Here is a 25,778-nt window from a genome sequence, read left to right on the forward strand (position 1 = left end):
CATTTTCAGCTGTAAAACGCATCATTGGGAGCAAGAAAAATAATCATTAAAAATATTATCTCCTTGCATAAAATGCAAAACCGAGAGTCTCATAAGCATTTGAAGAGTCTTGAATAGTCCGAGGCTTTTGTATAAGTGAGGATGTTCTAGCAATACCTCAGATCTCTGCAGCATGTTTTAAATGAAAAGCCCAATAGTGTTATTTTAATTTTCGATTACTTTATTTTTGGATTGTCTCTTACTTGTGCACTGGCAGTTAATACTTCCAAAATACGGTGCCTCACAACCTGGAAAATGGAATTAAAAAGAAAAAATTGTGAGCACATTAAAATTAAAACAACAAAACAACTGATTTCTGCGTAATGGCTAAGTAACACTTTTTTAGTGAAAATGTACTGTAACATTAGTGGCATTTCACCAACGCCAGACACACTCACCATTGCTGCATTCTCCTGTATCTTTACTGCAGGTTCCTCCCGATACACAGTGACATGTCTGCTTACAGTCAGCACCAAATGTTCCTTCAGCACATTCTGAAGAAAATAAAATAAAAAGGTAATACCACAATTTTCACAAATAACTTCTTCATAACAGAAACGCATAATTCAATAACTTTGAAACGAGTGAACTATCTTTATCGAAACCATTTACCAATACAATCCAAACTACTTCTAACGCTACCGTACCTTGCATACAGTCAAGTCCCATGTACCCTGCAGCACACGAGCATCCATAAGGATCAGGAAGACAGAACAAGCGCCCTCGACAAGCCTCGTGGTGTGGATCAGTGCTATTGGAACACCTCTGATCAGCAGTCTTACCAAAGACATTACGGCCATGGACTGCAAAACACGACACCAAGATGACAACAGCTAAAATGAAATGTGTGTTTTTGCCCATACTTTTCAAATTTACTCAAGTTTTCTCCTCATCATGGGCCAGCAGATGACCCCCCCCCCCCCCATCCAAAAGAAAGAAGTTGAAGGGACGATATGTTTCCAGGCTGGCATAATGATCTCAACTGTTGTTCACCGTTCAAGATGTTCTGGGAGAAGCTACAATCATGTTTGAAAAATGAAGAAAATAATAATCGCTATATAACTCTTTACCTTCCTCGCAATTGTCTCCACTGAACCCTGGAGCACAGATACAGGTACCAGACTCGTCATCACATAAACCGCCATTGTAGCATCGACGACAGGTTTCCAGACATGATGGTGGGCCCCAACGTCCGGAAGGACAATCTAGTATTGAAAAAAAGGGAAAGCCTTTCACATTTTGAATCTTCACAATTGAATAAAACTGAATTACAAGTTCATCGTCATAAAAAAAGCTTCTTCGTAAGTTGACTTGTAAATGAAATTTACTACTGCAAAAAACCCAATGTTGTGAATTCAAGCATAAGTAGAGATAGTCAAATCTCTGACAAACCTCTAACTATGAGTCTCATGATTCCATGCAGTTGTTCATCTTCTTGATCCACAATGAAGCAGCTGTATACTCCTTCATTCTCCTTAGCAACATTCGATATCGATACACTCAGGAGGTTGTTCCAAGTTTCGATGACATCACCTCCATTACGCCTCCATCTGTAGTCTTCACTCGGTGAGCTCACTTTCCGCATTTCCATTACTACAGAGTCCCCAATACTTGCTGTTTGTGTTCGCACCACGGGACGTATATGAACTCCTGAAATGAAATCAAAGAGGAAATGAAATCAAAGAGGACTGTTAACTAACGTATGAGTATACCACCTATTTTCTCCCAATTTAGGCAGATTTGGTATAAAAACTCAACATATTTGACAATTTATGGCCAGATTGCCACATTAGTTAGAGCCAATTATGTAAGAAATAAGCTGCTGAAATGCTATATTATATTCTTTGGTTATGTTCTATTAAAGAAAAGTGACCTTGGATGAACAGGCACCTAATAAATGCTGAATATTCACAAAACACATAAATCATCTCACCATCTTTGGGTAGAATGATGGTCTGTATCCCAGTGGTCAAGCCATTTCTGGTCGCTTCTGCGTAGAAGACACCCGTCCTATCAAGTCCTCCCTCCTCTGGTAATCTAAGCAATCTAACTGTACATCCCAAGGATGAATCTACAATCTCGCCTGAGCCTGAAGGAAGGCCAGACGCTCCTCCTGTTGAGACTTGGCGACCAAATGAGACATGAGATGTTATCTCCTCAGGACCTCTGTACACTGCAATGACGGAATCGCTGTCTCCAGTTGGGCCAAGTAGAGGGGGGTTGACAACCAAAGCAAGATCCACACCATCAACTGTAAAAGAAAACAGTTTATATTAGTTACACTCTGAAACCGAGGACTTTTAACCTGATCCTGATTCTTGCCTTTGGGCAAAAAGAAGCCGTAGGTTTTTGCTCCAGGGCCTGAACAATTTGACATGTGAAAGAAGGCAAGCATGCACAGAACGACTGCAATACACCATGAATACATTACAAGACCACTAATCACATAGCAATATGTCTACTTTGAACTTGCAATTTGTACATTCATGTATCGAGCTAGCATGGCAATTACCACTGAGCATCACAATCACAATTCTTTTCTCCGGCCTTTGAGGAGATGCAATGCCTGAGTTTGTTTTTCCAATAGCCTGAAAACTGTGAATGGAACACGATACTTTCAGGAACTGAACATATTTTGGACCTTCCTCATAATACCAACCACTGTCTAATAAGTACAAATAATTTTGTCAAAGCAACCCCTACGATTTTTTAAGTTATAAGATCTAGATTCCTTTAATAGTATGTCGTAGGGGAGGTTTTCTTCATACATATTGAGTTACCTTGTTTCTTGATATCACACGTAGCTACTGTCACTTCGCATAGTCCGAGTTTTGCCATTTCAGGCATATCGACGCTAACATACCGGGCAAGTACGGGCGGATCGCAGGTCAATTCCACAAAGTCGGATGAAGCTTGGACTTGTCGACCACACACTACATTCTCGGTGTAATTATCGCTTAGCCCAGCACGTACAGCAGCATCCTGGAAATTGGATCCTGGGTTAAGAAGTGATTAAAATTTGGGACGCATCCACAATTAAAAATTGTTCCAATCCCATAAATTTCAGGCATTGTTCATCAAGTTGTTTGTAATCTAATTATTTTGATATGACTTGGAATTTATTTAAAATCATTCTTGCATTAAAATGAATGCAATGAATGTAATCGGTCTAACAAAAACAAACTCAAGCAGAACATTTGAAGAAAAAAAAATCTTCCAAGTTTAAAAGTACACCACCTTTGTTTATCACAGCAAATATAATTGCATCTTTTTTGCACCTGATAAAGATTTGATGACAAAAGAAACAGACAAAATCTTGTTTGAATCTTTTCATTATCTGATTGACTACAGATTCTTAAAATACATACACCAATTAAAGCATAGACGTTAACATCATCTTACCCTGTCCATAGCTCCAAACTCTGATTTGTCCCAGACACTGACTTGACTCAAGATCCACCATCCACCAGGGGTTCATTTCGAACACTTGAAATTGAAAATAAAACAATTGATTTAACCGTTCAATCGCAAACATATTGAAAATTTCCAAGGATTTTTCCCCCTTTAGACACCACCTTTTAGGCGAGACAACGTTCCTAGCTATCAATACATCTTCCATTGGTTTTAATTGAAGACATGTATATATGGAAACACAATTTCTAAGAAATCCACCAATCTCAGATTCAATTTCTCTGTCTGTAGTACTTTCATGAAACATTGACAACTTGACTTTCTAAAGCTGCATGCATATCAAATTTTCAAACTAAAATATATTTGCAATTTAATTTATTGTTTTTAGGCAGGTGCTTTGTCTCTATATTAATGATTATAGGACAGGTTTATTTGCAGGCAAAATGTCTCTTGAGAATAAACTAAAGTGTGAATTGTGTAAATGGACCAAGATAACTTACTTGTGAGGCTGCAATAAATTCCTACTGGAAGACTGTCCAATGCTCTACCAGCGACGAAAGTACCATCTGTTGAGCTTTGATCACTGGGTTTATCGATTAAGTTTAGGGCTGCATGAAAATTTACAAGGGAGGAAAAAAGTTGAAAGTTAGATGTAGCACACTACAATGCAGCCAGTTATTCTTAGCACAAACAAACACACAGCATGCCAACTAACTTCAAGTATGATCTAAAAAAATAATAATTATTGCATAATGTAACATGTCAGTCTAATACAAAAACACAGTAACAGAATTACACAATGCAAAATGCCGTCTTACAAGACACTGAATTTTTCTCGGACAGCAATGGAATATGTCGGTGAGGCAAAATTCCATCTTACATTTTTATTGCTACATTTTCCTATTAATCAGGTCACGCTGACACCATTTCCTTCATTCAACATTTTAATACCAGAGTACAATGATTTAAGGAAAAGAACATTAAAAACGACAAATAAAGATCACACTATATATACTTTAACATAATTTCACAACTGACATTTGCATTAAACCAAACTTTACCTGCTGGGTGGAGATCACATGGCCATATCATTACTTCAGCCAGTGCAAGATACGTGTATCTTGGAATATCGACGCTAACATATTGGGCGAGTCTAGAGGGATCGCAGGTGAATTCAATCCAATCATTGATTAACGCTTGATACTGGCTTACTTGAGAACCACACATCAGGTTAGTAAGATGTGCATCATTCAGGCCAGCACGGACAACAGCACCTTGCAAACGTAATCTAACGTCGCCTGAAATTAAAGGAAAGAAAATGAAGTGAGACAGGAACAATTGCATTTTCGGGTCACTTCTGAGGGGGTAACTGTGCAGTTTGAGAAACTTCATTTCAGCCTATTGAGTGATGTTTTCGTCAGTGTTCATTTGGGTCTGAATGTTGGCAAAATCAAAGATTTTGTCTGAAAATAAGCTCAGGCAAAGCGGTACTGATTTGATTGTCTCTCAAACCACTCCTACCACTGCAATTATAAACTGATGAAAAACTTACGTTCAAGATGATCTGGATTCCTGATGGCAATTTTCCCGATGCAGTGAATAGAGGTCAGGTCTACCTTCCACCAGGGATACCACTCTCCATCTGACAGAAAAAAAATAGTCACATAACAGATCCAGATAATGTATAATATTAGCACCAAAAAAAACCCCCTTTTTACTGAAAGTTGGTTTTCAGGTTAATGCAAAGTGATGAAAATAGAGGTGATGCTATGAACATTAATTAGCTTAATAAATGAAATGGAACAAGTAGATTGTATCTGGGAGAAGGGCTGATAGTGCAGGGTTTGTTATAGTACATTACTTTCACAATGATACCAGGCTCATTAACATACAAAATATTTAAAAAAACTCTGTTCAAAAAATGCACTATATCAATGAAATTTCATAATTGTGATTGAGTTTATCAATGAAAGAGGGCATCCTTCAAATTTCTTGTTCAGACTGGCTCAAAGTTTTTGGAAAGTATAATTGCTTGATTCAGCCTGCTACATTTGTTTTGCTTGAATTAGGCAATATCAAATGGAAGTTGGTGATCAGCCTTACCTGTATGACTGCAGTGGGCGGCATTATAACTGTACAGGAACGATCCATCCACAGCTCCTGAAGCATACCAAGTACCGTTAGAATTACGATATGTTGAGCTCTGGCTGCTTACGAGACCAGTCAGATTCAGGGCTTCAAGAATAATGGGAAAAAAGACAGTGAAATCATTCACGTTGTGCAATAAGAGACAATGACCTAATTGATTGAAATGGGTCATTCAATTATGTGATGTAAAGGCAAGATATTTGGCAATAATACAAAATCAATCAAACTGACATTGCAAGATGATAAAAAGGTAGAAAAGTTGTGTTTTGATGAGTGACAAAGTATATGTATTTCAATGATTCTACTAGTTTGTCCTGTGCGATGGGTAAAAGATATTTATTTTGTGACCTCAACATCATCTCAAATTCCTCCAGAATGACGATTCTTTACACACAAATAAACCATCATCTATTGCCCATTTCTGAGCACACTGCACACTCACAGAGGCCCCTTCAATGGCGGAAGCATTGTGCTAGCTATTGTTCAGGCCATCCATCATGGGGCAGCTGCTTTGTACAATAATTGTTTGCACAATGGTTTCTCCATTGAAGGGGGACTCTGTGTTTGGATTGGTATGTAGGTTCAATGAGCATTATAACTGATTAATAATTATTATCTTTACCCACCTGTTAGTGTGTCAGTCTGGATCGTATCCATGGTAACCTCCTCAATCATAACTTCAACTAACTGGACGATAGTACCTGAACCGTTACGAGGGATATCCACGCTGACGTATCGTGCAGTGACGTAGGGGTCTGGTAGGAAATCAACAACCGCTCTATTTACAGCTTGATCCATTCGAACCCGTCCTACCTCTGTGTTCTGCAGGTGATTGGAGCTCAAACCAGCACGAATTACATTATCCCGCAATCGGCGACCTGCAACAGTAGTAACACACCAAATCATTCAACTTGCAAGGAATTTGATTGTACATTTTGAAGTACTGAGATGGATATGAAGTATAATGCAATTGATCACAATATAAATTTTAAGATGGAACTCCATAGCAGGAAAATGATTTTTGTGGGCATGGTTACCGATATGTTTTGCAGCTGGAAGACAATACCTCTCTGTTTTCTGATTTCATATTTTTCTGTGCTTTTTTAGTGCATTTTTATATTTTAATACATATATGCCATGCTCATCAAAATGATTTCAGAAGGCTCCTACTATGGATAGGCCAGGAAAAATTAACATGCCATCCTACTGGTACATGCTCATCCAAGTAACATATTTAAGAAGAGTACTTGCCCTCCTCGTCTATCCTGTTGACCAGAGTAATTTTCCTCAAGCAGTAGACAGCTCCCAGGTCCACTTTCCACCAGGGGTTCGTAAGTTCCTCCTGGTTGGCATACCCTGTATGGATGAAAAGGAAAAGTCAGGTTATTAGCAGTCTCATTCATTTTAAACATGTCACGAAAGTGCATGAATCTCAGACTAATGCACATGTGTTATAGTGCTACATCAGATACATGCATAGGCAAGCCTATTGTGAAACTGCTACTCTTTGACCAGTTTTAAAGTCACAAGTGATGAACAGTCAGTCAGTGAGATAGACCTGTAACCAATTTAATTCACCAGGGGGAGTCAGTCAGTGAGTCAGTCAGTCATTGAGATAGGTACATGTACAAGCAGGATACTACGCTGGCCCTCTAAGACCACAAAAACACGACTCCGCCCACCAAAAAAGGTGAGACACCTTCTAGCATCCAGTGGTTCTGCACTTGACGCTATTTCTTAGGTATCCAAAGGTGATCCTGAAAGTTTCAAAGATTGCACCATTGCATATGGGCCTCCACAAATCTAACTAACTGAGAGGATTGAACAAAGTCCATTTTGATATTGAAGATGAGGCAAAACAGCACTAACCTGTGTGCGAGTAGGTTCCAGTGTTTCGATCCACAGCATTCGAGACTTCGGCATTCACAGGCGCTGTCGAACTCTGACTCGTTGTAATTCCGGGGACACGCAGATCAAGAGAAAGCCCTGTAAATACAGAAAAGCAATTACTGTATGGAATTCGATGATAAAAACTTCCATCAAAATGCCTTCCAAACATGATATAATACTGAACACACGAACTACTACGCCTCAATTTGCATGTGTATTGATCAGCTAACAGGAAAATCAATTTGCATTACTGACAATGTGTCATGTGCCATGCAAAATAATGCATCAATTTCTTTCAGAATTGGCAGAAATTTAAAATGTATCTTCCAAGACATATTTTCAATAGCCATACATGCATTCCTTCAATAGAATTATCCATTTCTAAATGCAAAGTTAAAAATGTTTGTTTTAATTTTCCTAGAATAATGGCCATCCTTAGAGAAGCAAGTTATATTGTACCCGTATATTGCGTTTGATCCTCCATGGTTTGATGTATCTCTTGAGGAATGTAAGTGAACAGTACAAGGACAGATCCAATGGGACGATTGGGAAGCCTTAACCCCCCCCCCCCCCCTCGCTAATATTTTTTACATACATGTATTTGGAGGAAATCCAAAACTTCTTGAAGTTCCCTGAATTACTCAATATTGCAAGTCTTGTTTAAGTGCTTAACGGGCCATGGTCTTTAACCTCCTCCCTCCCCCGCCCATTAAAAAATGAGGGACTTCAACAGCCCAGCCACCCCTTTTGAAAACCTGGCCCCACCACCGCAATAACACTGTACCTGTGCACTATATAATTACCAAGTCATTACCAATTTTTGTTTTTTACTTCCTGGTATTTTTTCCATCTTAAATTCCCAAACTTTTTCTTACCTTTGTGAAAGATGAAGATGAAAAACACAACAAGAGACAAGCTTAGATTCCTCCTGGTTTCCATGGTAACATCTCACTCATGCAGATGAATGCAATCCGTTGATAATGACCAATTAAAACTGCGCTGAACAATCGTGCATTATACTCCTCAAGTGAACTCAATGCAAACTGTTTGAAATATTCACAAAATTAAGGTGTGTTGCTGGCTTATGCGACCCTGACTGCATGCATCAATGAGTTAACTGAAAGCTGAACCACGAAATAACTGGCTCGATCCGAAGCACTCTTGATTGTTGTCAATTGTTGCTTTGTACTTTCTTACCGAGCTTCCTTGTTATGTACATACACATCCAGAGTCACACCAGTCCCCTTTGAAGTCTTTCGGCCTTTTCAAAACTAAATTGGTTTTTGTGTTCTGGTTTCATGAACGTTTCCACATAATTTACCAGCAATGGTAATGATACACTGAAGTTAATGATGTTTTGTATTTCAGTGAATTCTGACGTCAACACTGTGTGGTTTTGTTTACCTCATCATTTCCAAAAGGAAATGAAACTTCTGCTAATTGAGGAAAGAATATCAACTGACACCGTTTGCGGTACGTCTACCAACATTAGTCAAAGTCTTGTGATGCATGTCAATTCTGTGTAAACGCTCAACCAGTGATGACAAGATGCCGGCTTCTCCACTGATCCCTTTTGCTAGTAGTGATCCAATATGGTCCACTTACAACTGCATAAATACGGATGTTCTTTGTGTAAAAATAAATCGACTGGCAATATGACAATGACATTGCTGTACGACTGGTTAATTTGTTTCATTTGTTTTCTCAGTCATTTCCTTTTACACTTCCTGCCCGTCAGCATTATGCACCGCGTCCTTGCAAAGCAAAAGCAATGTTCATTCAACTTCCTCATAGCTTCACTCAAAAAAAAATCCCACAACTTTTGGTGCCTTAGTAGATTGTGTAATATTGTACAGAGTTCAGCTGTCATCTTTGAGGTTTTATTATAATTTGTATTTTAATGAACGCACAGGTCTCATATGCGTACCCCTGTTGAACAAAAGCACATGCCTCAACATGGGTGCACTGCAAACAGTCTATACAGAATCACGTTTTCATTGTTCATTTCATGAACTGACAAAATTTCTTTGTAATTAATAAACAGACAGATGAGCAAAGCTTGTGTTTTGCTTTATAGAGTGATGAAAAGTAAGGCACCATTTTCAAAGGTTACCTCTGACACCAACGGCCAGCCAAGCACATCGTCCTCAAAAGGACTGACTGACTGATTGACTTCCCGAATGATTGACTGAATTTTTTTTTTTTTTTTCTTGGCTTGCTTTTCCGGGGGGAAGGGAGGGGGGGGGGGGCAAGCAGCCTTAAATGCCCCATCCTGGCAACTCCAGTGCTGACCGACTGACCGACGGACATAAAAATATCTCATCGATAAATAAGGACACCTCTCACAGGCAAATATATATACTTGAATTGTACATTTTATTGTGTCATATATAAACTTGTAACTTGTGCTACAATTGTACTACGTTTTTTGCTTGAAATTGGTTGGTGTATTGTCATCAAAAATATTTACATATTTAAGGCATTTAAAAAACTTTGTTTTGAAACAAATGTATTACTTTTGGAAAATGTAATAAATTTAAACCTTCCACAAATGAACTTACACAAAAAAACAAGAAGCATTTTGACAAAAACAGGATTTCGACAATTTTGCAACAAATCTGATTAACACTGAATTTATACCAAAAGAAATACAAGTAAAATTCTGCATGAACATTTGAATATTGGGGAGTCAGGTTAGCACTGCCTAGGCCAATATGTGGATTGGGTTTTCAGTCCCTACCCGATGCCATGGACTTCCCCCAGAATATTCTTCTGGGGTTTTCCTCCCACTTCTAAAACTGTAGTCCCTTCTTATTGTCTTTTCTCTACAGGTTTCTTCAGGCTTGCGAGCTACAGTGCCTAGGGTGCTTTTGGGGAATCCTTGGTTTCATAACCATCAATAATACTACAAATGATAAGAATTTGTTTTTTAATTTGGTTTCTTTTCAAAGATGGTCCATTCCACCTTGCACGTTGATGTTTTGCCCAATCACAGTTATGAAGGAGAAGAATTATGTTGGATAAATATCAGACATTCTTGCCACTCAAATGTTACTGTACATCACAAAATGAGGTCAATGCGCACAATGCCAATGCGCACAGTGGGCGGGGCCTAATATTAGGCCTATTGAGGAAGTGCATGTATTGTTGCCAATGCGCACAGTGGGCGGGGCCTAATATTAGGCCTATTGAGGAAGTGTATGTATTGTTGCCAATGCGCACAGTGGGCGGGGCCTAATATTAGGCCTATTGAGGAAGTGTATGTACTGTTGCCAATGCGCACAGTGGGCGGGGCCTAATATTAGGCCTATTGAGGAAGTGCATGTATTGTTGCCATGGACACAGTGGGCGGGGCCTAATATTAGGCCTATTGAGGAAGTGTATGTATTGTTGCCATGGACACAGTGGGCGGGGCCTAATATTAGGCCTATTGAGGAAGTGTATGTATTGTTGCCATGGACACAGTGGGCGGGGCCTAATATTAGGCCTATTGAGGAAGTGTATGTATTGTTGCCATGGACACATACTTTTTTTGTTGTTTTAGGCAGCATGCATCGTATTTTAACCAATCACACACCCTTACATAAATATTATCACTCTGTGTGGATGGAAGACATTTAGGTTCTCATAGTTTTTCCTTTCAATTAATTTTATCCCAACCAACAAATATATTAGATGAAAATGGACATGGGTTCGAACCACAGATCTTGCGATCCATAGTTCATTCCACTATCCACTAGGCCACTGTGGCAGCTCAAAAGCCATTCTTAGGAATGCTTTAATGTCCATGCATGACCGAATGGTAGCAATGGTGTAACGTCATTGTTATTTTCTTATGAATAAACACTGAACTAGCTGAATGATCATGATCCATTGACGATGTGTGCTGCAGATATAAACACCGCAGGCAGGACCTACTGGTTCAGTCCATGAACCACAGATTTCACACAATCGCCACGAGCGTTTGTCGCTTTCAGAGAAACAGACACTTCTTCCTTTAGGCCCCCCAAAATAGTCTCCGGTTTCTGGTATGGAGCTTGCCCAAAAAGTGGTGCGGCGAAGCGGCTTTTTTTTTTTTTTTTCCTGACTTTTTTGCTTCAAATGTCAGCTGATGACTGCAAATGGTGCCCGACTAAACTTAGTGCAAAATGTACGGGAGCCCAGAGAGTCCACATAAAGCTTATTCTCGATCATACCCCCATCTAAAAACACGTTAAAATTGTGCAGCAGCAGGATTCCAGTCAAACCAGTGAGTTTGGCAGTTTTGAGACATCATCTTTTATTGAAAAAAACCTTTTTCATTTTTCCGACGGGCATGGCTACGGCCACGCGCGCGCATACCAGAAACCGGAAACTTTTTTTTTTTTTGCCTTACACTGCTTTTTTAGGATTGTCTAAATTGTGCATTAATAATTGTGAATAATGCAGAATTTCACTTGACATGGAGGGTCCCCTGTGGTCTCCACACATTAGCCTTATGGGGATAAAAAAAAGGAGCCAGACTCTAACAACAGTGTGGTATGCTAAATACACATATGCTACATATCAATATGCATTCATTTTGTGCAATCATACACCGTATGCGCTAAAGATGTATGTCATTTAAAACATTTTAAAAACTTAACAAAATTATGAATACTGTTTTAAAAAATTTCTTTCTTACAAAAATAACATTTCGATTGAACGCATACACTTTTTTGGCGATTATTAAGAATCTGAATATACAGGTGCATGAAGAAAGAATACTGTAAGAGTAACCGATAAACTAAAAGAAAAAAATATGAATATTTAAGACACCTTATTAATATTCATGATATTTCAAAGGAGCTATATCACCATCTAGGGTGCAGCAAACCAAATACATGTACAGCAGTTTGAATGGTATTCCGTTTTTCGGAATGACAAATTGGACACATGTACAAGATGACCTTTTAGGTGTTAAAATGAGTAATAAATGAATATTCATGTTTAACTGAATAAATCTGAATATTCAATTGATATAAATATTCATGCTGGAATGATTATCATACGGCAGTGTCATAGCTGATTTACACATGTACTTTATTTCTGCAAAGCAAGGATATGATATACATGTACATCTATAGTCAAAAAGCTTTTTACATCAAGGCGTTTCACTTTATTTATCAGCTAATGCATTATTCATGAGTTTACACAATGACATCATAATTGACTCTAACCAATGAAAGTGCTCAGATATTCACAAGAGGGGATATGCACACAGCTACAGACTCATTGTGACATTATGAAGGTTTACCATTTTTTAAGTCAAACTTTTCATGTACTTATCTCTAATCGTTGAAATAATATAACTTGGTGTGACTGTGGACAGCAAGTCTCAAAGGGATCGGGGGTGTTATGTGTCAGTGAAAAATAAAAATGAAGGATAGTAAGCTTTCTGCAACACCCAAAAGAATGCTACTAAACAATTTGGCAATTAAAGGCAATATACCGGTACAACATTTGCCAACATCAAAAAAAGCAAAACCGCCAAATTATTATGAAATATCTTACTTGACTGTAAGTGAATAATAGTCTCAAGCATCCTTTGAAATTGTGGCACCTGGTGTGCTGTCATTTTCAAGAATTATATCCCTTTTCTATAATACTAGTTTTCTATCGCAAACACTGACTTTTTTCCAAATACTGCCCCCAAGTGACCAAATTTGGTTAGTGAACATTTTGTTTGCAATCGGTTACACATCTGTGAACGGGTGCAAGCCTAATAGTCTGGTACCCTGACCTGATTTCTATAATTTGCTCCGTTTTGTCTGAAGTAGGGTCTGGGAACCAGATTACAAGAACAGTATTTTTTTCATGTTTTTTTTTCCAGCATCTATGAACATAAACCTTTAAAGAGGTCAGTGTAACAAATAGTTGCTATGAAATACTAATCCCCAAATCCATCCATTTCTGAAAATTACAGCAAAAGCAAATGTTCTATGTTGCCTTTAAAAGGTGTGTTTCCTTTAAAAGTGCCAAAGAATTTCATGACTAACCACAACTGTGTTACAACCCTGGCAGTGAGGTCAGCTGGTGGTATAGGGTGCGGATGTGACATTGTTGCTCCAGGTTTATTCACAGAAATTTGGTAAAGTATTACTAAAGAATAAAAAGGTTTATAAAAAAGGGCGTGGGTAAAGGAAATGAAACACGACGCAAGCAAGGAAGGCTACTGTTCCCGACCGGCCGTGTGCGAGCGGACGGTACGGTACGTGCGCTGGTATCATTGCGTACAGTACAAGCACGCACGTGCGACACAGTTTTTTCCATGTCACCTGTCAATGTTTAACCTTTTGTCCAGCCGGAAAAGGCACCGATCAGTGTTATGGCCTGTGTTTCTACCGTTGAAACACTCCAATAACGACTAGTGAAAGAGATTAAAACTACGTTCGCGATGATTTTAACGTGTCATTTCCATCGACTATTCATCGACTTTTCTGCGAAATTATGATTGAAATAAAATGACATTTTGTGAAAAAATCGTTACAAAAAATCAAATTTTGTGGGACACATTGATAAAAAAAAATTGGAAATTTCGTTGGAAAATTCAAAAAGTCGGATTTCCGATTAAAATCGGAAAAGTTTCATCTCTGATCATCTGAGCTTGTTTAAAATCAGCGATTTTTATTTGATTTGTTTAAATTTATTTTCTGGTGGTTATAGTCACACTTTGTGTAGAACAACCATAATTTCAAAAAAATAGTGACTTTTTTGAGACGAGGCAAGATTAACTTGGCACAGAGCCAAAGAGCCGACCGATCTTGAAATAATGAGCAAACGCAAAACATTACATTTTCTTTTCGAAATCCTTTATCAAAAAGTTTAAAAGGTTTGAAGTGTTTGCGACAGAAAGGAGTAAACAAGTGGACATTTGGGCACAGATAAAATCTTTGGCAGGGAGGGGGAGCAGTAGGGGGCGGGGAAGGGGCAGGGAAGGGCTGAGGAAGGGGTGGGGGAGCAGGGGGTGCACAAGAAAGGAGTGTATGCACAATGTACAAAGCTACTATTAATCAAGGCACCTGTTAAATTGAAGGTGGGCCATATACACAAATATATCAACTCATGAACAAACTACCTAGTTTTACGTATCTCTTTAAAAAGAATATGCTGTGCGAAGTACATACATGTAGCAACACTTCTGCAGAATGACAATATAAAAATATATAAAATTTGTATATTTCTTTCTTAAAGCTCAAGTTTAAACTAACTTGTTCAAGGCTTGATTGTGACTCGGGGAAGGACTGATGGAAGTCTAGTGAGGCTAGAGGCCATGTAACAAAAAAAACTTGTTTGTTGTTCTCTTTCTGCCCCTTTTAAGGCACCTTTTGTTTTTCTTTCCTCTCTCCAACAATTTTTTTTGTGAACAAAATAACCATCCTCAAATTTCAAATGAATTCTTGTAAGAGACAATTTTTTGTATTTTTTTTTTTTTTTTGAAAGAGCAATCAAAGTTTTCTGGATAACGATGCCAGCTATCATTTGGGCTATAGACACAATAATCCAGTTAGGTATTTCAACTGCGCATGCGCACAATGATATGGGTCACATGTCATTCAGGATAATTGAAGGCTCATGAAGGCGCACGGACCCAGGCGCACGACGCTCGCGTGTTAACTGCAAGCAGAATGGGCGTCCGCGTAACATCGCGTATCATCACGTCAGCGATTTTATCCCGAATGACCTCTGACATGGACTACTTCACCGAGATACCGAACTGGCTTATAGCTTGAGGGCGCTGTTACTCCATACTTCAAGATGAACAACCAATTTATTTGTTTTTAACCAATTTTGTTTCATTACTTGGCCTATGGAGTACAAGAAATCTTAACGTTTGAAATTGGCGAATGAGAGGTGTGATTGTTCTGAATTTTTTTCAGTAAATCACAACAATTCGGCAACATTTTATGTCTTCAAGATGTTCATGGTTTTATCAGAGAAAATATGGCTTCAGGCAATTTCCTACTTTGACTCATCTGCCCTCCATACATTTGAGATCTGTCACTTATTAAAAAGAAGATGTGAACTGCCATGGTACATCCAAATATATATTACACAATAAAAACCATGGCTTACAAAAGAAGAGAAAAAAAAAATCTCAAAAATTACTGAACCAGGAAATGGAGACCGAGTTAAGATAATTTAAAAAAGCATCGGTCTGGCTCCCTGTCATAAAAAAAAATTCAAAATTAAGATTCAGTATGTACATGTTCATCAGTGATATTGGAAACCAGACGATTGTCAACAAGGTGTTTATACAATTGACCTTGTGTCGAATCTCAAAAACGGATCTTGAAAAATAACAGTGCGTTATTCCAGATGCAAGATACAGTCTGGTTCCGTTTCAAATTTGACATTTCATGATGTGCTAAAGACACTGAGAACCAGACAAAGATGGCCGACCATTTCCAGTCAATTATGAATACCTTATGCTGATTAGAACAAAGTCTATCTATGAATTGTTTTCCAATGGTGACCTTTGACCCATTCGTTTCCATGACAACAGACACGAGAACCAGCACATCTGGCAGCCATTATTTCCTCCAAAACGTGAACTTTTACCTTACTGTAAAAGAATTCCGTATCCTCGGATCTGAAGTCGGATTGCTCAGACTACAAATCAGTGAAGGGCTGTGATTCCTGCGAAGAAAACTTCTGCAAATCCTCTTGAATTTGATGCAACAATCACAAGTGTTTGTGACTTGAAGCTCATCAGTTACCGAGAAGATGATGAAATGCTTTTCACTGATGAAATATTATAAGCACAGTATTCCAAGCACTTCCAGGAAGCGTGCGAGAAAAAATTCACAAGTTTGCTCCAGTGGGAGTCGAACCAAAAACCCGCTCATGAGTGCAGATGTTCGATCAGCAGACCACTGAGCTTGCAAGGGTCAGTTGGCTGGCTCACATCCCACACTGCAGCAGTGACCTCAATTGATGGGTTTTGATCAAAATCTTGCCTTCCAAGACAAGTCAAAAGGGAATTTCAGGCAAATATCCTGCCAGTGAAACGTTGTAGCCATAAAATCCTCTGGAACAAGTCAACGATGAACTCCGTTGTCCTCCAACTCTTGCATGTATGTCTCCTCTGCAAAAACGCATCTTCCAAGACTCCTTCGTACAGTATGAAGAGTGTCGTCTGCAAATATGGCTGATGCTGTGAAGAGCTTGCTTTGCTTAACTAGAATTCCTTTTGACGGTGCAACGTTGGAATTCCTGAGCCAGGAATTCATACTCTTATTAACGATGGGAGTTTTCTTGACATCACAGTGCTTGAGAAATCATACTAACAAAAGCTGAAAGTATTCCTTTTCTCCGTCTTGCAAAAGTAGGCAATCCCTCTGGAGCACATCAGCAATGCAACACCCCTCTTACAAAATGGAGTGTTCCACTGATGTCCGACTCATGAACTGGCACTTCCATCACTTCAACATGCCTCGCTAAAAAGTAAATGTGTGTATCCATGGCAACGCACTTAATCATGTTTGTGGAATTCGAATGAAGCATCACATTCCACTAGTTAGACTGTCTGTTATTTCTTTGTGAGTTTTCTCTACAAAGACACAACTCTGCAGACCTAACGGAGGATAAGTTTTTCAGTCACTTTCCTGATGATATTTTATACAAAAATTCCACCCCGCAGACTTAATGAAGGATTCCATCCAGGGCTCCGTTGATTGGCCTTGGACCGGGCTCCGGTGTATACGTGAATGTAAGCCCCGTTGGGTAGATGATGCCGTCGTTACGGACTAACGTGACAGGGACCTGGGTCGGTCTACGAACCCATCGCCACTCGCCACGGAACGCTGAGATGTCTGGGACTACACAAAGCATGTACTCGGCACATCTGTGGAAGGAAAAAAATAAGACAAAATGTCAAGTTTCTGAAGCAAAAAGGAGCAAATAAATGACAACTCGCATTCTGATGGATGGAGAGACACACATATCATAGAGATACAAACATTCTTATGGTAAACATTATCATGTTTTTTTTTTACCAAAGGGAGGGGGCTATACACCTTTATCATGCTGCCACCATTTCAGTCATGTTCCCCGTATCCTATAACAGTATCGAATGATGTTTCTTTGTGCAAAAAGGAACCAGACTATTTTTCTTTCCAGCCTCGCCTTGGTTACATTGATTTGAATGGGAACAAATCAAGATGTGATAATGGACGACTCTTGAACCAAACAATCTTTTAGGAACTCCAATGTGGTCTTAACAGAAGACAGGGACGCTCTAGTGATGGGCAATTCCTGATTTATGAAAGGAAGTGTAATGTCCATGACAGAGCCAATGACTAATGATATCTAATTAATGATTCAGAGAAATGATCCAAAACTCTTTATCTACTTATTTATTTCTTATTTTAACTGGGTAGCCCATTCAGTGGAATCCACTCGTCTCCCAAGGGGCCCAGTAAAGAGAAGACAATGTGAAGAAATTACAGTTTTAAACGTGGGAGGAAAACCCCAGAAGAAAATTCTGAGGAAAACCAATGAAAATCCAATCCACATATTGGCCCAGACAGGAATCGAACCCAGGTCACAGCAGTGGAAGGCGAAGAAAGTATCGCTACACCAACCTGCCTCCCAATCTCCTTGCCCAATACTCGCTGACGAATGTATAAGATTTGAAAAAATACATGTTCAGGTTTATTCACTGAGCTCTTAAACACTCTGTCATGGACATTACATAAAGCTGGAACTGACTTGTAGAAAATAAAAAAATAAAATCATTCAATCAACAGCCTACCTGTACATCGTCTCGGCCTCCACGTCCCCAAACCAAACCTTCAAGTTCGGCGTGAAGTTCTCTCCCGTCAGCTCAAGCATGGCCACGTCCCCGCCCCCATTCAACTGTAAGTCTATCACGACAGGTACCGGTGTGACCGGAGCTTTGACCGGTCCCATACCCTCATAGAAGCTGTACTCGGCTTTGTCTGTGCTGATGATGGTCCAAGAGGCACCATCGTTTATGATCTCTTTGTCTGTCTCCTTGGGACAAGGGGTGGCCTGAAAAAGAAAAAACATTGAAAATATTGAATTTGTGTGAAAATCTGATGCCGCTACTGACTTGGAACTAGGTTTCAAAGATGTTGTTCCCAATTGAACCAGTTATCTCCTAATTTAGCTTATTAAAATAAATATATGATTCATTATCTTAAAAGAAAGCTGGGTTTATTTACCCATTTAAGTAAATATTTAACTGATAAATTCTTCTGAACTCTTCTTGAGAACACAGATTAAAAAAATAAAATCGAATCAACATTTTAACATTTTGTACCTGCTAAAAAGTTTAATCCTGAAATATTAAATTACAATCTTACTCTAAACATGGGGTCATAAACCAATTACAGATCTTCATTTAGAGACCCTTCAACGTCGTTAGGGTTTGTCATGCTACTCTAACAACCAACTCCTAATGAAATAGTTTGTACAGATTTGGCCTTCAATCATTTTATATTGGATTACTATTACCAAAAACAGTTGTAACTAGCTTAACTGAAAGTAACTAGCTTAACTGAAAGTCAGGTTAGTTCAACCATTGATCTCCATTAGTAAGACGGGACAGGACACTGGGTAGGACACGCGTATACTTGCCCGCAGTGAAGATTCGGAAAACGTGGACACAAACAGCTGGGTAGTACAGTGCAGGTTTAACGTTTGCGACCACGCGTGCCTGACATGCGCGTGCTGCATGGTCTTTGTGTGACAAACGCATTTCAAACTTTCAAGCCCTCACCGATGACTACGCGTGCATGCACAAGATGGAGGGCGCTGTGTCCTATCCAGTCTTATTAATGAAGATCAATGAGTTCAACTATTGATCTTTTTTTTTTTACATTTTAAACTGGATTACTCAACCACATATAGCTGTCACTAGTTAACTAACCATCAGGTAAGTTTACCTAATGATCTTTTTTACTTGATTGCCCTGTTCGAACCAAAACCCTACACTACTTCAACTAGATCCTGCAGCTCCTACATACGTTTATACCAGTTGTGCTCACTGACCTTAAGAAATGCTATCCTCTTCTTCAAGAATCAAGACAACAAAGCGGAACGGGGGCAAATTATTCTGATGTACAGATGCCTCTTTGTTTAGGGCTTGATCGGAGCGACGGACAACTAGGTATAAGACTTAAACCTAACCCTGCTAAATGCAACAGAATGCACCAGTAGTAAAAAGTTGTTGCAAGTTGCTGCATTCAGCAGTGTCCTGATCTGATGCATTCCACCCCTGCATTCCATTGCATTTAGCAGGGTAGGTACTTGGTACCAAGGCTGGCATGTATTAGTTCACTGCATACTGTTGCATTTGGCAGGGTGCCTAGAGAATACCCCATAGGGGTTAGGGTTCATGAATGAGACAACTTCACTCATGTGATCCTATACTTTGCCAAATTTGAAACCACCTCGTTTAAGTTTGTGTTTTCACTCGCTTATGGCAAAAGGGTCAACTTCTCTGGCATATCTGGCCCAAACTGTACCACTCAGCATTTTGCAGGATTAAGGTTGCATCCTAGCAAAAATGCCTAGGGAGTTAGGGTCAGGCATGCAACTGGGAAATCACAAAAAAAAGAGGAAATTCAAATCTTTCCAAGACTTTGTACAGTGTTTCTCTATTTTCAATGGCACACATGGGAAGTAAAAAAAGAGGAGATCAGCTGATCCGAGGGAAAGTTGCATTCTACCTGGAATTGGATGATCCTTTCCTGTGAGAGACACAGATACATGCGCTCGGTGTCTTTCATGTAGAAGGCACATTTGTGGAGTTGTGAGACGGGGTCGTCAGCATCCAGCAGCGACGTCTGCTTGTCTACCTTCCGGATAATCTAGGTGAGAAAGTAAAAGACAACTTTTATATTAACTACAATTACAACCGTGGGCACGTGTGGTCTAGTGGTGGAGCACATGATTCATGATCATGAGGTTGTGGGTTCGAGCCCTGCCATGGCCATGCGTGTTGTGCCCTTGAGTAAGGCACTTTACCTCAATTACTCCTCTCAACCCAGGTGTTAAATGGGTACCGGCATTATTCAATGCTGGGAAGGTAACAGACTCGCTGTGGAGGAGGTGCTGCGATCCCCCCACAGCAGCATATGAGTCTGGCCCAATCACTAATGAAAGAGAGATGGGCACTCCGTTCCTGGGAACACAGGTTCGTCCCCTTTACCTTTGCCTTACAACCGCTTCAGACTAGTGTTTCAGTGTCACACCGAACAACATATGTTTCCTTAACATCACGGGTACGACTTCAACGTATTTAAGAGTCTAGTCTACCATCTCTTTGTACCCGTTGAGGGGGAACCTGTGCACTGGGTCCATAGTGGCCGGGCTCTACCTTCAGCATAAAGCAAGTTCATACAAGAACTATGGCTAACCACAGTTCGACACGGGAATAAAGCCTATTAGTGCGCAGGTGTCACTTTATGTTGAGAATCAACCAATAGTGGACTAGGCGCCTTCCTCAATCTTGCAAGTCTCCAAAAATCATCCGGTAGATTTTAAAGGATCTTCATGTAGGTGAAGTGTTACAGTAAGCAAAATGAAAATCAAATTAGTTGTTTATCTTACCAATCTTGGTAGAGCCATGCCTGTTACGATGTCCACCAGTTTGACTGTTGAGCCGTAGTGGATGTAACCATCTCGAACTGTGAATTCCTCACTCTCTGATTCCTCATCATCCACTATCATATAAAAAGAGACCATTTGTATAACATTGTATTACATTGTATTACATTGTAGTACATTGTAGTACATTGTATTACATTGTTTTACATTGTTTACATTGTTTACATTGTTTACATTGTTTACATTGTATCACATTGTATCACATTGTTTACATTGTATTACACTGTATTACATTGTATTACATTGTTTTACATTGTATTACATTGTATTACATTGTTTACATTGTATCACATTGTATTACATTGTATTACATTGTTTGCATTGTATTAAATTGTTTTACATTGTTTTACATTGTATAACTTTTAATTACACTGTATTACATTGGTTTACATTGTATTATGTTTATAAACATTGTATGAAATTGTTCAGGGTGTCTAAAAAAAATTGGGATATGACAAGACTGAGAATATTTCTAATCCCCCTGGAAGGGATGCAAGACCGAAATAATGCCAAAACCCAAGATGGAGAGAGACAAGGTTGGTAAAGTGGCTTGCCCAAGGACACAACATAACAGCAAGAACATTTCCTCTGGTTGATCTCTGATTCGATTATCTCTAAGACTGAGGGAAGTAGTCGGACTAGTATAAGACTATTTTTGGGTGGACTTACGTAAGTGTATCGTGAACGCTCCCCACTGCTGGGAACTGGCGTGGAAGTTGTTGTTTTCTACGTGGAGGTATCTCGTGCTGACAGTCTGCGATCTGAGACGGTTGAAGAGCGCCACCGTTGACCCTGAATGGATACACACTACGCAATGCAGCAAGACACAAATAAGTGATGGTAATTACTCAACAAATGATCAATGTTTCAATCATAAATATTCAAAATAAACAGATTGAAAAGTGAGATCAATGAATCATGATTTAGAGTGACTGATTTGTGATCGACTTGTGACTGACTTGGGATTATTTTTCCAATTTTTTTTTAATTATTTTTTATTATCGAACACTCACGGCCAAAAGGCCCAATTGCGGTTCAATGTATGATAAAAATTTATAAAAATAGTCATAAAACCTTCAAATATACATGTACAGTGTACATTATACAAAAATTGAGTGGCTCAGCGTGGAATGGGAGGAATATTATCGCAAGGTAAAATCTGGACTTTTCCACACAAATACCGCGTCATGACCCTAACTGTTGAATAGTATTTCCCATTCCCCATGGGAGGATAGTACTTTTTTGAGCTGCGGCGTGAATGGGAGCAATAACAAATGTCACGTGATGTGAGTTCCACCAATCAAATGACAAGGATCTGTATAAAAACCAATGCTATGCAGTGGTAAGACCAACCCCCGGACCTTTCTAGCCAAGCCCTACTCCTCAATAAAAAAAATACATGTACCAGATTAAATTATAAAAATGTGAGCTTTAAAAAAAAAGAATGACTTATGATTGACTTTTGACTGAATTGTGACTGACTTGTGACTGACTAGTGACGGACTTGTGATGGACTTGTGATTCAGTTGTCATGACTTGTGATTTGACTTGTGATGGCTTATGATTTCACTTGTGATGATCTTTGATTGACTTGTGATTAACTACACTACAACACAGCTTGCCACTGGTTCCCTGCTGCAATAAGAATTGAAAAATCTGTCAAAGGATTGGTTGTGAGTGACTTACGATGGCCTGTGATTGGCTTATGATAACTTGCACACAACTATACGCCCTACTTACAGTCGGCATTCTTGAGTGACTGTTTCTTCTTGGAAGGCTTAGAGATGACTTTTATCCTCTTGCTGTTGAAGACTCCTATATCCTCCCCGCTTCCATAAAACATCTTGACTGACAGGAGAAAGTGTTTCCTCTTGTCGGAGTCGGAGATGTACAACGTCTTGGCAGCACAGTAATCCTGATAGAACAAATCAATTTCAACCATCAATTTTAATACTATGGACTCTTTTAAGACCATACTTTCAATGGGGGCGCTGTTAAAATCTGACAATTATTAACACTATATTACAGAATAGTGTACAAATACCCCCTAACCAAGCTGGCTATGTCCGTATTTTATGCACAGGCAGACATTATTACCAGTATATTTTTTTGGGGTGTCGGAGCAGGGGGGTTCCCATTATTTTTAATGAATTTTTATGAAAAAAAAATTGTTTGGACAGAGCTGGGTTTTTTTTTACCATCCCCCCCCCCCCCCCCCCCCCGATCAGCACCTGGACATGCTGGAGTGGCATTAAAAGGCATAAAGAAGTCGGAGTTTCAAACTCCCAACATGTTATTAGACGCCAGGCTTGAAAGAACACGTTTCCTTTACCTTTCCTTCCAGGTTAAGTTGTTGCATATCTTGATCGCTGTTACCGATGCCCATGAAGGCACAGACCTGAGAGCCTGCTTCTGTCTCTCCATCGTGCTGCATCTGTTCTCGCTTACGTCTCCAGCCTGGGTCTAGGAGGTAGATGCAGGGAGGCGGACAGAAGAACCTGGGAGGGGAAGGAAGAGACCACGCCTCTAATTACTCTGCTTTAAAGAGAACTAGCAACGGAAAACCAAATCTATTGTTTGAGGTGAAAGTCAAAAATAGCATGAGGAACGCATCTTTTAAACTTCAGGGCCCAATTTCACAGCACTGCTAAGCAAAAGAAATTGCTAAGCACAAAAAAAGCCCGGCTTATAAAAACACTTTACCAGCCAGAACTCCACATGATTTTCATGCTATACCAAAACAGCTGCATTCTAATCGCGAGCAATACAAATGGCTGGTAACCTGCTTTTATGAGCCAGACTTTTTTGAAAGCTACTTTTTGTGCTTAGCAGCGATGTGAAATTTGCCCCAGGTCTATTGTGGCAGGTACTGTTCAGTGGTTCATCTACACTTACCTTTTTTCTGTTCCGTATGACTTCTGCGCCACCTTAGCATGTTGTATGACAACTGTTTGGTGACATCGATCTCTTAAGTACTGTCCCATGGCCTCTTTGGTTAACTTCTTCTCATTTCTAGAATGGAAAATAACCACCCAAAATAGTTAGGAAAGTTTTGGTTTATTCTGTCGAATAGGTCCACGGCTTAAAATCAAGGGGTTGATATTTTTTAATCTTCCCAGTGTACATTCACAGACTGCTAAAACAAAAAGCCCACAGTACATGTTCAGGCATGCAACAGGGAAGTCACAAAAAAAGAGGAAATTCAAATCTTTCCAAGACTTTGTACAGTGTTTTTCTATTTTTAATGGAACACATGGGAAGTTGAAAAAGAGGAAATCAGCTGATCCGAAAAAAGGTGCAGGCCTGCATGTTACTTCAATAAAGCGCTATTTCTATTGAAAATGTTTTCAACAAATTATGGATTTTTGAAGGGCAAAGAAACCCAGACTTGTGAAATGTTTATGGATCTACCTTTCGGAGGTACCGTAGTAAGGCCAAAAAAAAATAAGTCGGTCTCTGGTCAGCGCGCACGTCGATTTCAATCATGCGCGTCAATCTTTTTTTTTCCAAAATGTTCCGCGGTAGCTCCAACAGCGCCCTCTATTGCCGCACCTCCTCAATTTTTTTTTACCAAAGAGCACCAAGGAATGGGAAATTGCACCAAGGCAAATGATCGAGAGCACCAAGGCAAATTATGGAGGACACCAATGTACATGAGGTCACTAAAAGCAAAATATTACCCCACCTTGTCTGTACAATCCAAGCTTGAAGAAAAAAAAAAAAAGGCGCGTCGCCGCGTCAATTCCGGAACTTTGGTCTGACCAGAGACCGAATAATTTTTTTGTTTGGCCTAAGATTAACATTTTAGCACAAGAATTGATATTTGTACACCAAAGTTCAATTCCTAATTTTGCTCTGTAAAATTATGGTCATTTTGCAGGTCTTAATGCTTGTAAAAGGTGAAGCAGTGGAAAATTTTCAAAAAATTCGTACCTTGCGATTGGAATAATACTTTCGTCTGGGTGGGCGGCCGTGTTGGCAACCGCTGAAGGGGAGGGGCTAGGAGCAGGACTTGGGGGCGTATGCACCGTGGTTGCCATGGTGCTGATGCTGAGTGGGGAGGCTGACGTTACCATGGTAACTAGGTCACTGCTGGAGAGTTTGTCAGCAGGGCCTTGGGTCGTTGGTAGGCCGTGGGATGTGACATCTGGAGGGAAGAGAGAAAAACGACAACGTTTGAACCAAAAAATGTTATGTATAAATAAGCATATTTTTCCCAGCAAGAATTACACGTAAGGAAAGTAATTCTTGAACTTCAAATTAAATATTCATATGATTGTATACGACAATATAATTGTTCAAACAATTTATATTTACAAGTAAAAGTTGCTTTATGTTTAAACATGAAGTGGAATAGTTGACTGATGTTTTTTCATTCAGTCCTGTTTCCGGTGTTTATGCAAACTTGAAACAAAACCATTTTTCTACAACTTCAAATTGCATACAATATGTCTGTGTACAGTAAAACCATCTGACAATAAATTTAATTCTTCACGTTTGATTTGTTTCAACAATTAGCTTTTGAAATCAATACTGTCGATGAAGAACCATGTGGACAGGACTGGTGGTTTCCACAAGGGCTTTACAGAAACAACAGGAGGAGGAATTCACTGGGGAAAACAACACAACAACAC

General features: G+C 39.4%; 2 protein-coding genes across 4 annotated transcripts in view; both read right to left on the reverse strand.

Annotated features, from left to right (window-relative positions):
* Window positions 1-242: 242 nt before the first annotated feature.
* Window positions 243-9,356, reverse strand: LOC119725691 (the record flags this gene model as incomplete). Its single annotated transcript, XM_038197215.1, is given in 16 exon segments — window positions 243-287; window positions 438-533; window positions 687-842; window positions 1,110-1,244; window positions 1,432-1,689; window positions 1,973-2,290; window positions 2,820-3,035; window positions 3,442-3,525; window positions 3,951-4,058; window positions 4,512-4,748; window positions 5,003-5,092; window positions 5,554-5,685; window positions 6,225-6,476; window positions 6,850-6,954; window positions 7,468-7,584; window positions 8,364-9,356. Coding segments are annotated over 16 exon segments (2,413 nt in total), but the record flags the coding sequence as incomplete, so codon positions are not given.
* A 2,487-nt stretch (window positions 9,357-11,843) lies between these two features.
* LOC119725688 (recombining binding protein suppressor of hairless-like) overlaps window positions 11,844-25,778 on the reverse strand; it is a 45,246-nt gene continuing 31,311 nt past the window's right edge. For all 3 annotated transcript variants that reach the window (XM_038197211.1, XM_038197212.1, XM_038197213.1), the window contains 9 exons: window positions 25,078-25,291; window positions 24,040-24,156; window positions 23,477-23,642; window positions 22,885-23,059; window positions 21,814-21,951; window positions 21,088-21,200; window positions 20,205-20,345; window positions 18,263-18,522; window positions 11,844-17,353 (listed from right to left, as the gene is read on the reverse strand). In XM_038197211.1, the coding sequence (XP_038053139.1) occupies window positions 17,152-17,353; window positions 18,263-18,522; window positions 20,205-20,345; window positions 21,088-21,200; window positions 21,814-21,951; window positions 22,885-23,059; window positions 23,477-23,642; window positions 24,040-24,156; window positions 25,078-25,291 (1,526 nt within the window). In that variant the 3' untranslated portion in view covers window positions 11,844-17,151. The remainder of the gene's footprint in view (window positions 17,354-18,262; window positions 18,523-20,204; window positions 20,346-21,087; window positions 21,201-21,813; window positions 21,952-22,884; window positions 23,060-23,476; window positions 23,643-24,039; window positions 24,157-25,077; window positions 25,292-25,778) is intronic.

Source organism: Patiria miniata, unplaced genomic scaffold (genome assembly GCF_015706575.1).
Source record: "Patiria miniata isolate m_02_andy unplaced genomic scaffold, ASM1570657v1 HiC_scaffold_19, whole genome shotgun sequence".
NCBI lineage: Eukaryota > Metazoa > Echinodermata > Asteroidea > Valvatida > Asterinidae > Patiria > Patiria miniata.